This window comes from Pseudorca crassidens, chromosome 5, assembly GCF_039906515.1.
Source record: "Pseudorca crassidens isolate mPseCra1 chromosome 5, mPseCra1.hap1, whole genome shotgun sequence".
NCBI lineage: Eukaryota > Metazoa > Chordata > Mammalia > Artiodactyla > Delphinidae > Pseudorca > Pseudorca crassidens.
In genome coordinates, this window is record NC_090300.1 from 96,049,819 (window position 1) to 96,064,120 (window position 14,302).

At 40.1% G+C, this 14,302-nt stretch overlaps 1 protein-coding gene across 4 annotated transcripts in view; it reads left to right on the plus strand.

The window, feature by feature from the left end:
* LOC137225244 (SCAN domain-containing protein 3-like) overlaps positions 1-12,952 on the plus strand; it is a 486,462-nt gene extending 473,510 nt beyond the window's left edge. For all 4 annotated transcript variants that reach the window (XM_067739001.1, XM_067739004.1, XM_067739002.1 and 1 more), the window contains one exon: positions 11,795-12,952. In XM_067739001.1, coding sequence (XP_067595102.1) covers positions 11,795-12,844 — 1,050 coding nt within the window. In that variant the 3' untranslated portion in view covers positions 12,845-12,952. The remainder of the gene's footprint in view (positions 1-11,794) is intronic.
* The last annotated feature ends 1,350 nt before the right edge of the window (positions 12,953-14,302 follow it).

The window sequence follows — 14,302 nt, forward strand, 5'->3', positions numbered from 1 at the left end:
GTCTCTTGCCTCATCGGCAGGTCCAGACTTTTCCCCGGACTCCCTCCTGGCTAGCTGTGGCGTACTAACCCCCTGCAGGCTGTGTTCATGCCTCCAACCCCAGTCCTCTCCCGGCGCTGCGACGGAAGCCCAAGCCTCAACTCCCAGCCCCGCCCGCCCCGGCGGGTGAGCAGACAAGCCTGCCGGGCTGGTGAGTGCCGGTTGGCCGTGATCCTCTTGCTGGAATCTCTCCACTTTGCCCTCCGCACCCTTGTTGCTGTGCTCTCCTCCGGGGCTCCGAAGCTTCCCCTCTCCACCACCCACAGTCTCCACCCTGGAAGGGGCTTCCTAGTGTGTGGAAACCTTTCCTCCTTCACAGCTCCCTCCCACTGGTGCAGGTGCTGTCCCTATCCTTTTGTCTCTGTTTTTTCTTTTTTCTTTTGCCCTACCCAGGTACTTGGGGGGTTTCTTGCCTTTTAGGAGGTTTGAGGTCTTCTGCCAGTGTTCAGTAGGTGTTCTGTAGGAGTTGTTCCACGTGTAGATGTATTTCTGGTGTATCTGTGGGGAGGAAGGTGATCTCCGCATCTTACTCTTCCGCCATCCTCCCGGAAGCCTCAAAATAAGTACTTAAAATAAGTATGTGTAATTCATTTAGGCAAATGGGAAGTATGGTCAATATGGTCGTCCCTCGTTATTCACTGGGTTTTGGTTCCCAAACCCCCTCAGATACCAAAATTTGCAGATGGCCAAGTCTCTTATTTCTGTATTCTTTAAATCAATTCTAAATTACTTATAATACCTAATACATGCTATTATATAAATAGTATGTAAATATTTGTAAATACAATGTAAATCCTTTATCAGTAGTTGCTAGTGTGTGGCAAATTCAAGTTTTGCTTTTTGGAACTTTGTGGATTTTTTTTTTTTTTGGAATATTTTAATCCGTGGTTGGTTGAATCCATGGATACAGAACATGGGGTAAAGAAGGCCAGCTGTATATTAAAAATTCTCACAAATTAGAAAAGAATAAGCTACTTAACATAAAAATGAGAACAACAGGTAATCCAGAGAAAATTGAATGCAAATGACTAATTAAAATCACAAGTAGGCAACAGTGCTGTTGCCATGTCACTTTTAAGGTAAACAACAACTAGGAAAAATCATTGCATCCATTGCTGGAGGATGCAGGAAAATGGCTCGTCTCGTGTAATACCAGTGAGACTGCAAGTCAGCATACATTTTTTTGGAAAGAATTCTATCAGCATTTAAATTAAAGTTTAAACTATCATACTCTGTAACCCAGCAACACCACCTTTGGGACTCTAAACCATAAAACTAAAAATAAGATATATAAGGATATAGGATATATGTAAAAAGATATTTCTTTTAAGTGGTTTTTTATGTCAAAAAAGCTGCAAAAGTCTGAATATTAAGTAGGGAATGGTTTACCAAATAATATATTTCATACTTTCTCTTTTTCTGTTTTTCTTCTCTTTCTCTACCTCTCTGTCTCTAGCTCTGTATCTTAGTCTCTATCTAACTATATATAAATCTGAAAATAAAGTCATGATATTTGTAATCACAAAAAAAAGTTGAAGTAAATATATTGGGATATTATCCTATTTTTGTCAAAACCAAATCTATATATTTGTGCATATAGAGAATGATCTGGTCTATACATCCCACATCAAAATATTTCTTGCAGTGACTAGACTGAAGAGAAGTATGCGGGAGGGTACCAAGTTTTTCTTTACACATTGCTGTCTTGCTTGATTTGTTAAATCAAGCATTATTAACTTTGTAATAAATTTAAAAAACTGACAAATATCAGTTTAAAAATCAAAGTCTGTCTCATCCACAGTCTCCTTTCTTTGGTTAATTATTATATTAGTCTTCTGCTGTACCAGGTGCTATGTAATGACTTTGAGAAGGCACATTCAGGCTGTACCCTGGAGTAGATTTAGTTCTAATTCTGCCAGTCAGGGACTGTTCTGGCCACTTGAAAGTTCTTTCTTTTTGGTATTTTTCCTAGCCTATATATTTCTTTAGGTAAATTCAATCTATAATAGTGATTCTGAACATGGTGTGAGAAGGACATATCAGAATTAGCTGAGGAGTATTCATCCACATATATCCCCCTCTGCATTTGATACCCAACTGTCCCAACCCACAAGTGGTCAACACTGTGGTGAGGACTGTTACTAACCGGAATGTGCTTCATGACTTAGTATGTTGGATTGGGAAAAGTTTGGGAGCCACTGATCCATAAAGTGCTCATGCAGAGCATCCGAAGTCAGAGATGCTCAGTTCTCTTCAGCAGAATCTATCCATTCACTCCAAATATAAAAACATCAAATTGAAAGCAAGAATAACTTAATTCTTACTGCCATTTTAAAGCTATCGTCACAGACTTTTGGACTGAAAGAGAATTCTTCATTATATAAAAGGGCAACTATAAGTCAAGGGTGTGAAGTGACTTGATCATTTTCTCATAAGTTGATGGTTAACTGGGATGCGCTTAGATTCTAGAAGTTCCTAGGACTTCCATGAAGGAGATAGGGATATTCTTTTTGTCTGAAGAGAAGGCTCAATCCAAGCCTGAAGAAGAGGGAGGGCCCATTAGGCACCCAGAGTGGTCTTCCTTAGCTGTATCTTTAATTCTGCCTTTTTTTAAATGGGAATTTTAGTACACTTTTAGCAGGGCTGAGCTGAGTTCTCCATTACTTTCCTCCCTGATGCTGTTGGAATTTAAGACCCCAGGCAGTGTGACACAGACAGTGTCGCTGTGATCCAAGCATTCTGTCATTAGGGTGGTCAGTACCATTTCTAGTATGTGAGCTACTTTTCAAGAACCAGTAAACCTGTGCCTTTGTGCACATACCTTAAGGTCTAGGATTTGAGTCCCATGAGAAATATATACCCAGTGCTGTGTTCTGTGTGGCTCAGAGTTCTGAGACCTGGAATGTTTCAGACTGCGGCAGGAAAGGGAGATAAACCGGCTGGCCAGCTGCTGTTGAAAGAATATAGTGTTATATCAGGCATATATTCAACTCAGACAGCTCTTCACTGTGGAGACCACAGCACTGATACTGGATTCTTGGCAGCCAGCACCCCCCATTTAACCCCATGGATGTAGAGAGATAGCAATTTTTGGCTTAGTTTCCGTAACCCCTTCCCTGGCCAGTGGGGTGGGGTTGTGCTAGTGGTTGCTCGTTGGCAGCCAGAGTACTGTCCAGGGGCTGGAGCCAGCAGAGTAACCTTGTGGTTGGAGTCAAAGGTCAACCTGTGCACAGTCTCCTATGGGAGTGCTGGGTCTGAGTCTTGCAGAGGACCATGTGATGTCTGCTATTGAATGAGACAGGAACATGGCAAAAGACATGGCAGTCAAGGCACAAAGTCAAGTAAGACTAGACATAAGGGCACATACTGAGAAAGGGTTAAACAAAGGAGGATGGAAGAAAGCCTGGAACAAGACAGAAGCCAATGATAAACGTCTATAGCCACTGGGTGAATGTGTCCATTGCATGTCAAGGAGTATTGATGTTAGGAGTCCATATCATCTCATTTTGTTCTCTCAGAAATCTTTCAAGACAGTGAAGGAGCTAAAGTGCAGAGAGGTTGGGTGACTTATCCAAGATAAGTCATCCAGTTGACAAACAGAAAACACAAACTTAAAGCCTAGATCTTCTGATTTCAGATAAACTCCTTAGGCTGTAGTTTCCATTTGGTAACATTCTTCTTCTTCTCTTCCTCTAAAAGTTATCTTTAATTTATGATTAAGAAAAAACTTTATGTATAATTTTAAAATTTTTGCTTTTTTTTCCGATTTTTGGATGGAAAGAGTAAGGAACAGACACTGAATATGCTCCAGGTCTATCATCTTCCTGATGATGGCTAGTTATACAGTAGGTTGGACAGTGTGATTATAAATATCTTTGAGCGTTTTGGAGAAGATATCACACTGCTTATAGTCTCCTTATAATAACATATTTTAAGAATATATGTAACAAATCAGTTTTCTTCCTTTAAAGATTATACCTGTGCATCTCTTTCCTTTAAACTATTTTGACCAGTATTATCCCATGTCTGTATCCTAATGTCTCTGGTTTATCAATTTGAGGTCCAAACATACATGTTCAGAGTTTTGTAATGGGGACTTTGAGTAAATTTGAACCTCAATATTCTCTCAGTTCTATCAGCACAGCTCCTTAAGGAACTGCAGGCAGCTCAAATCCTGTGTGAACTTGCATAGGCATTACTACATGTGCTTCCTCTACCCAATAATAATAGCTATGAATCTTCCTTAATACTTATTGAACACTTTATCTGTGCCAGACACCATATAAAGAAGCATTCATATTTTCCTCATTTAATCCTCACAACTGTACTATAAAGTATTATATCCAATTTATATATAAAGAAACAGGCTCAGAGAGGTGAGGTAACTCTCACAAGATAAGACAGTAATTTGGCCAGACAGGTTTCAAATCAGGTCTACTTAACTCTGTAGCCCATACTCCATCATGCTTTGTGGAAAGAAAGAAAAAAAAAGGATATTTAGTATTGTGAAAACCTGCATAATATATAGAAAGCTACTTTAAAAATGTGGGAGGATATCTTGAAAAGCAAGTCTCATCTTATTCTGTTTTAATGAACAGAATAAAACAAAAGTACATATGCATTGCTTCCTTGGAATGTTTTCCTGTAGTGATCTCTAATGATTTCTCCCTGCCTTATGTAGAGAATTAATCTGGTCTCCCAGACTGTGGAGATGTGGTTTTGTATTATATGGGTTTTTTTGCTGAAAAATAATTTTTATCCTCTAGTTGAACTGAAGTGATTTGTAAAATAGCAAAGGGCTGTGCAACATTCTAGAACAGCAAGGGAATTCATGTGGGAAGTTAGTGGCTATGAGTGAAAATAAAATAGCGGCTAAATCAGCTGTTGATGTGTGAAATTGTAAGAAGATGATTGGATCTGAAAATTCCTACTCATGCTTTCAGTTTTGGGTTTTTTTTTTTTTTTTGAATATTGAAGAAAGAAATAAACTAATATTCACTGAAGGCTGTCTGGGCCTGGTATTATACTAGGTAATTTTCACAAAAGTTTCTAATTTACTGCACTCAAAAACCTTTTGTGAAATGCCATATTATTCGTATTTTACCGAAGAAGAATGCAAGATTTTGCAGTTAGAATATGACAAACCCAGGAATCAAATGTATGTCTTTATGACTTCAAAATTTGAAATTAGGGCTTCCCTGGTGGCGCAGTGGTTGAGAGTCTGCCTGCCAGTGCAGGGGACGCGGGTTCGTGCCCCGGTCCGGGAGGATCCCACGTGCCGCGGAGCGGCTGGGCCCGTGAGCCATGGCCTCGGAGCCTGCGTGTCCGGAGCCTGTGCTCCGCAACGGGAGAGGCCATGACAGTGAGAGGCCCGCGTACCGCAAAAAAAAAAAAAAAAAAAAAAAAATTTGAATTATTAGCCATGTGGAAATTTTACAGATGCATAACCTGACTCTCCCTCAAATTATTTCAACTTCAAACTTCTAATAGAAGTTGCCATTCTGAGAATCTGAACAAGCCCAGTGAAAAGAAGTTATGAAACATTTCTCCAATTTCTCCAGAGTTATTTGGCTGGAATGTTACACACAGAAGACTACACATATGGCTATTGATTTTGTTATTACATTGATAAAACCCAGTTTCAATAGTGGCTCTCTCCATGTTTTAGACTGCCAGTAAGATACCCAGCCACATAGTAGGTAAGGTATTAGTGTTTATTAAACTGAACAAAAATCTCTATCTTCTAAGAACTAGTAGTCTCTCTGTTTGATATAGGAACCAGTTAAGAATCCATATGTGATCTGGATTACAACTTCGACTTCCTTTCTGAAATCCCAGCCCATCTGACAGATTTCTGCTGCTCTGAATTTCCTTTAGTCCCACAATTACTCTTACTAGTTCTTTATTTAGAAACCTACAAAGGTGGTCTTTTGCCTAACTACTTAAACACCTTTTTCTTAGATTTCAGTCTTTAATAATCTATCCTACCATAACCAGCCAACTTGAGGATAGGAGGATGGAAAGGAACATTTGGGTGAGAAAAGAAGGAAAGAGAAGCAGAACACTACTATTATGAAAGTTTTTTGGCTTTAAAACTGTTGGTGTGAGACTTGTGTGACTATTTTTAACTCTCTGAGTGATATGTCTGTGCCTTGTTAGTCTGTAAGAAAAATTTACTGCTTTTCTCATTTACTCTTCCCTACTTTCTCCATCTCCATTCACATACTTGGTCACTCTCTGTGAACATCCTGCCTGGTCTCCTGCCCACTAGTGGAAAGATCCCTGTCTATCCCCAAATTTGTCCTTAGGTTCTCCTCCCAACCCATTTCTCCAGTGTCCTTTAGTCAACACCCTTGGTCTGTCTGGACCCTGAATACAGGATATAAAGAATGGAACTTTTATAAACTCAAGTGCAATATAATTAACAAAAATGAGATGGAGAGATATCATTGCAGTGAGAATGGGGTGCTGTATACTCATGAAAATATAAAGCCAAAATTTGATCCAGAGTTAATTTTTAACTCCCAAAGTTTCTTTAAGAACATTAGTTCTGAAACAAGATTATTGGATCCAAGTGAGCATTTCCAGATACGGATCAGAAAAAAGATAGATGAGGCTGGAGACTGATTCTTTTTTCTGGTATTTTTGTTGTTTTAACTGTTACTGTCAGACATTAGTATAGTATACCCAATAAGTCTACACTGGTGGTGCAGTAACTTCCCATACGATTGCAATTTGGAATTCATGCAGTAAAATACTGCATGGAGGCAAACAAAAGAAGGCTACTGCATGGATCGACAGATCCACTGGTTGTCAGCATGGAGTAAACTAGCAAAATGGCTTCTAACTCATTATCATCTTAATCAATGACCCATCCACTGTGGCTCTTTGTGCTATGGATTCTAGAGTGTTCTCACACCAAGTGGGCTCCTCTTCTTTTCTGATTTCCTTCGAAGACCTTAGTTATATGTGGAAGTCATCTATTAAAATACTCATGTTTGGTGAGCTTTAGGCTTTACCATCTGTTTCCTACCCCATGTGGCCATCAGAATGGTGTCTCAAAGTCTCCAAGAATCAATAGAAATTTCCTTGGTGAAAACTGGTTTCATGGATCATTTATCTTCTGTTATTTCTGCTTTCACATAATTCTTGACCTATGCAGAGTCCTTCCTTTTGTGACAAACTTACCTGTATGTTTTTCATTCCAGCATTTTAGGATTTTAGTTAGAGGAGCCTTCCAGAATTCTTATACTACCCGCTTGTCCCTGCTGCAAATGGAGTCTGGCCTCCCTTGATGCTTCAGTTACTGAGGAGGGATTATTTTGGACCAAACTCTATCTTAGAACATTTCAGTGAAGTGATAAATAGCTGGTTTTTCTGCTTAGAACACCTAGATTTTAATCATGGCTTCACAAGCTCTTGGCTCTTGAACTTGTAGAATTATTTATCGCTGAGCCTCAGTTTCCTTGTTTATGAAGTAAAAATAATGATATTACCTTCCTCATAGGATTATTGTAAAGACTAGATATGTGTAATGGGAAATGGGAGTGGTAAAAGAAGCAGACTAAAAGATGATAGAGGGTGTTGTGTTTTATTTCTCAAATGGCAGAACTACCATCTTCCCTCTGGAAAGGAAGCAACAGACAAACGTCCTTAAGCATAAGGGGTCTTATTTTACTGCTTCATTTACCATATACCGGAATGGCTCTAGCTTTACTTAAAAAGAGACAGAAGTTAAAAAAAAAAAAAAAAAGAGAGAGAGAGGAAAAAATCCAACACCTAACATTTACTAAACATTAGTCATATGTCAAATTCGAAATGCTTAATATTAAGTATTATTAAGTTGTCAAGACAATCCTCAGATGTATATTCTATTCTTTCCCCATTATAGAGGTGAGGAAACTGAGGCTCAAGTTAAGTGACTTGTCCAAAGTCACACAGTTAGAAATGAATAGAGATAATTCGACTTTTTAGCCTGTACTCCTGATTAACATGCTGTTACTGCAGTGTTTATGTATGAAGTCAAGGGTCACAAATAATTTGTGTGAATATTCATATTTGAATATTCCTACTTCCTGATATTCATCCCTCCTCCACCAATAGTGTGGTTGACAGCATTTCACATTTCTAGTGAAATATCCTTGTCTCTCTGAAGACTTTCCAAAGACTAGCAGAATTAAATATTCCCTGTTCTCTGCTCTCAGAGCATTGCACACAAGCTGATAAAACACACATCACCCTCTTTAGTTATTTCTCCCCTGCCCTCCATCCTGTGACTTCCTGAGTATGGAAGTGTTGCCTGATTTCCTAACACCCCTTTATGATCATCATTGTTTTTATTATTGTTGCCGATATTGCTATTACTTTAATTATCAGAGATGAGCACAATATCTGGTATATTGGAAGGTCTCGATATTTGTTTTTTAAATGGACAGTCTATTAAAATTATTTTTCGTACAACTAATAGTTTATTGAAAACCTGAGACCTTCTTACCTACTAATTTTTCATTACTGACTGTGGATTTTTAAAATTTATTTATTTACTTTTGGCTGTGTTGGGTCTTCGTTTCTGTGCCTGGGCTTTCTGTACTTGCGGCGAGCGGGGGCCACTCTTCATCGCGGTGTGCGGGTCTCTCACTGTCACAGCCTCTCTTGTTGCGGAGCAGAGGCTCCAGACACGCAGGCTCAGTAGTTGTGGCTCACGGGCCCAGTTGCTCTGTGGCATGTGGGATCTTCCCAGACCAGGGCTCGAACCCGTGTCCCCTGCATCGGCAGGCAGATTCTCAACTACTGCGCCACCAGGGAAGCCCCTGACTGTGGATTTTTGAAATGTGTTTGCTTCTGGTCCATGCAGTTCTGCTTCCTCTTGGCAGCCTTTCAAGGTGCAGGAACCATGCCTCGGCTATTTGTGTTACACTGGTCCCCAGATCACCATAGGTTCCTAATGAATCTTCTTTCTAATCAGCTTTTGAAAATGGAGCTTCGTGCTTTTCTGCAGTCAGTTATGAAGATGGCTGTCTCTAGAGCCTTCTCTTTAGCTACAACCACCTTCCCAGAATTACTTTTCTTTCCTCAGCTCCATTTATGAGACTGCAGCTCTCCAGAACCATATGTTGCAGCTGAACTGTGCTTTCCCCTAGTAGCAGGATATCATTTTTTTAATACCATGTTATTTGTTGGTCCCTTGATTATTCAAGAAAACTAGGAATCTCACACATGTTAGCAATTGTAGCTCCAGGAGCTAAAGATTTATACTATAGGCAAGCATACGTTTATAAGCCAGTTTTCAGATCTCATATCTTAACTTCCTGGCGATATAGCAGAAGTATAACTAAGCCTGAAACTCGTGCATGCTCCAGAACTGACAGACATTTGTGTGTGTGTGTGTGTGTGTGTGTGTGTGTGTTGATCCAAATGAGTACATAATGGGAGAGAATGATGCTTCTAAATTTAGTTGTGTCTTTAATATTGTTACCAGTGTTACATGTCTGTGATCATTTTTCCCCTGGCAAATGTAGTCTTCATTACAAAATCCAGTCATGCAATTTGCATGCTTTGGAGATAAGGCTGAGGCTCTGTCAGAGCACTTAACCACAGGTGTAAAAATGTTGTGATTAAAAAGAGACTGCACATTTAAGTAGGAGTAATTAGAAGTGAATTCTTAATTGCAAAATTACACAAGCATTTATGCTTTGCTTTGTGATCCTCAGCCTTTGAAAGGTGCTATATAAATGCAAATTGCTTGTCACATCATTCATGCCATGTATTCATGACATTGAAAAATGTGCATTTATACTGAACTAAGCTTAATAATAAAATACTAAATATAAAGTATGTATTAAATAGACCTACATTTCCATCAACCAAGAAAGTACATTTCTGTATTTTCCTTTTGAACATGTACCTGGGCTGATGAGTTACAAGTTCTGTCTTATTACATCTGATTAAGGGAATGAAGTATAAAAATAGAACTCTTCAGACTGATTAAACTACAAAACTGTAAACAGTTTTTTTTTAAATATTATTATTGTAGCTTAACAGCGTTAAAATTTTCTGAATGTGAACTCACATGTTGGTTGTAGTACCTTTATTGCCTGTTGGTAATCTAAAGAAGGCCTTCTTTCAAGACTTATAGATATGGTAATTTATCAGTTATTGGAATATTCCATTGCTATAAATATTTCATCCTTCTTTATGACCTCTTGATATAATTCCCACATCAGGAGTTTGGGTTGTGAATTAAGAAATGTAATTTTTATGAATATCAAGGTTTAAAACCACTTGGGAGAGAGTGAGAATCTCATCCTCACAAGATGGATGCCAGAAAATGATAAACATCTGGTCCCCCTACACCCCATGTTTCATGTGTTTGTCAACAGAAAGAAATTATTTCAGGGAGGTGCTTCTCAGTCACTGATGTGTCATTATGTCATTTGGAGATCTCATTAAAGTATAGATTCTGATTCAGTAGATTTGATGTGGGGCCTGAGATTTTGCATTTCTATCGATAACAATCTTTCTTGTGATGCAGATGCTACTGGTCTACAGACCACATGTGGAATAGTGAGGATTAAGGCAGGGCTCTGCAAACTTTTTCTGTAAAGAACCAGAAGATAGATAGTTTAGCCTTTGCAGGCCATAGGCTCTCTGTCACAGCTAGTCAGTTCTGCTGCTGAAGCACAAAAGAGTCATGGTTAATACATAAATAAGTAAGCATGGTGGTCTTTCAGTGAAACTTCATTTACAGGACACGAGGCAAGAGGATTTGGCTCCGGGGCTGTAGTTTGCCCAGGCCTGTTTTAGGGAATTATGAGTGTTTTTTTTTTTTTTGTAATATATCTTTTTTTTTTTTTTTAAGATTTATTATTTATTTATTTAATTTATTTTTGGCTGCATCGGGTCTTAGTTGCGGCACGCAGGATCTTCGTTGAGGCATGTGGGATCTTTCGTTGTGGTGCACAGGCTCTTCATTGTGGTGTGCGGGCTTCTCTCTAGTTGTGTCACTAGAGAGGGCGCATAGGCTCTGTAGTTGTAGCAGGTGGGCTTAGTTGCCCTGCGGCATGTGGGATCTTAGTCCCCTGCCCAGGGATCGAACCCACGTCCCCTGCATTGTAAGGCAGATTCTTTACCACTGGACCACCAAGGAAGTCCCACTATGAGTGTTCTAAGAAATTCATTTTTATTCCAAAATTGCCCCTCTTCAGAGTTAACACGGCAGAGGCTAACTTAAATTCTCTAATAGTCTTCAGTGACAATCTGTCCCTGAAAGTTACTAATAGAAATCTATATAGGCCCCATTTGCATTTATCCATCTTCCATTTTCTTCCCCTCCTGGTGTCTTTATCTTCTTTCCTCATTCTCCCAGTTGAAGAGCTCCAAGGCAACATTCAGTTCCCCATAACCAAAATCCACGGATGCTCAAGTTCCTTATAACAGGGGTCCCCAACCCCTGGGCCACGGACTGGTAACAGTCCGTGGCCTGTTAGGAACTAGGCCACACAGCAGGAGGTGAGTGGCAGGTGAGCGAGAGAAGCTTCATCTGTATTTACAGCCACTCCCCATCGCTTGCATTACCGCCTGAGCTCTGCCTCCTGCCAGCACCATAACTAGACGAACTGATGAAATAGCAGAGGATATTGAGGCACAATTGTTAGAGAGGATTAATGAGTCACCGTGGTATGCAGTCCAGGTTGACAAGTCTACTGATGTTGACAACAAGGCAACAATGCTTGTTTTTGTGTGATATATTTTTCAGGAGGATGTGCATGAGGATATGTTATGTGCACTTTTGTTGCCAACCAACACCACAGCTGCAGAACTATTCAAGTCCTTGAATGATTACATATCAGGAAAACTGAACTGGTCATTTTCTGTCGGTATATGCACAGACAGAGTGGCTGCCATGACTGGACGGCTTTCTGGTTTCACTACTCGGGTCAAAGAGGTCGCTTCTGAACGTGAGTCTACACACTGTGTCATCCATAGAGAAATGCTGGCTAGCCGAAAAATGTCACCTGAACTTAACAACGTTTTGCAGGTTGTGATTAAAATTGTCAACCACATTAAAGTACATGCCCTTAACTCACGTCTGTTCGCGCAGCTCTGTGAGGAGATGGACACAAAGCACACACGTCTTCTCTTATACATAGAAGTGAGATGGCTTTCTAAAGGTAGATCACTGGCCAAAGTTTTTGAGTTACGTGAGCTGCTCCAGAGATTTCTTTTAGAGAAACAGTCACCACTGGCAGCACATTCCAGTGACACAGAATGCGTCACAAAACTTGCTTACTTGTGTGACATATTCAACCTGCTCAGCAAACTCAGTCTGTCATCACTTCGGGGGAGAATGGTAGCTGTGTTCAAGTTGGCACGTAAAGTGGCTTCATTCAAAGCCAAACTGGAATTATGGGGGCAACAAGTGAACATTGGGACTTTTGTCATGTTTCAAGCATTAGCAGAGATTTTGAAAGAGACTGAGCCAGGGCCTACTTTCTCCCTGCTGGTGCATGTTCACCAATCTCAGCTTTCAAAAGAGTTTGAGCATTACTTCCCAACCACAAAAGACCCCCGAACTGGGAAGGAATGGATCCACAACCCATTTGTGAATAAGCCAGTTGAATCGACTTTATCCGTGCTAGAAGAGGATCAACTGCTTGAGATCGCAAATGACGGTGGCCTTAAAAGTTTGTTTGAGGGCTTCCCTGGTGGCGCAGTGGTTGAGAGTCCGCTTGCCGATGCTAGGGGACGTGGGTTCGTGCCCCAGTCCGGGAAGATCCCACATGCCGTGGGGCGGCTGGGCCCGTGAGCCATGGCTGCTGAGCCTGCACGTCTGGAGCCTGTGCTCCGCAACTGGAGAGGCCACAACAGTGAGAGGCCCGCGTACAGAAAAAAAAAAAAAAAAAAAAAATTTGTTTGAGACAACTTCAAATCTCCATACGTTCTGGATGAAAGTCAAGGCGGAGTATCCTGAGATTGCCACAAAAGCACTGAAAAGCCTGCTTCCGTTTCCAACATCCTATCTTTGTGAAGCAGGGTTTTCTGCAGTGACAGCAACCAAAACGAGATCACGGAGTAAACTGGACATAAGCACCACACCTCGGGTGTCACTGTCTCCCATCACCCCCAGATGGGACCATCCAGTTGCAGGAAAACAAGCTCAGGGCTCCCACTGATTCTGCATTATGGTGAGTTGTTTAATTATTTCATTACATATTACAATGTGATAATAATAGAAATAAAGTGCACAATAAATGTAACGCACTTGAATCATCCCGAAGTCATCCCATCCCCGCCCCCGGTCCGTGGAAAAATTGTCTTCCATGAAACCGGTCCCTAGTGCCAAAAAGGTTGGGGACCGCTGCCTTATAAGTATAAAATGGCATAGTAGAGCCGGCCCTCCAGTCCTCCAGTTCTGCACCCACGAATTCAACCAGCCTTGGATTGAATTTGGTCCGGAATTGGTTGAATCCAATACTAGGTTGGTTGAATCTGTGGATGTGGAAGCCGCATAGCTAGAGTTCCGGTTGTAAATATCAGATGTTATTTAATATACTCAGAATCCTCAAGAGTCTCCTCAAAGAGCAGAGCAGTAGACCAATAGAGTTTTATATTTATTGGATGATCTCTCCCTTGTTCTTTTTTCCACGTTCTTTTTTCTTTTTATTCTCAAATAAAGCCACACAAACAACCAGTGTTGTTTACCAAAGGTGAACTGTCCAATCAGATGATCTACATCCAATCCTTTTTTTAAATCTCAATCAAGATCAGAGTCCTTCTTCTAGACAAACCTTTTTATCTTTCCAATTATCTAGCCTCCCTCAGTTCTTCCAATGGCTGTGTCATTTGACAACTCCAGAGCTGACATTTCATTACAGTGATCAGGTAGGCAGGTTTACTCTTCCCCAGAATGACCAGCCTCAGTACTAATGTCTAAAGTACGCTTTACCTTATTTTTACATTTCAGAGGAAATAAAATTAAGGAATGTGCCAAATTGTGTTAGAAATTTTTAGCATTAACTACTAGGACTGTTAATATCACAGTAAAATACTAGGCTATTGATAGGGCATATTCATTAATTTCACCAGTAAATAGTCAAGAACGTTGAAAGAATTTATATATAATTTATCTTTAAATACAAGCTATAACGATTAAACAGTTTTAGTAGAAATAATGGATTAGGAGTTCAATAAACTATAGCCTGAGGGCCAAATATCACTCACTTCTAGTTTGTGTGTGGCCCGCAAGCTAAGATTGTTTTTGTTT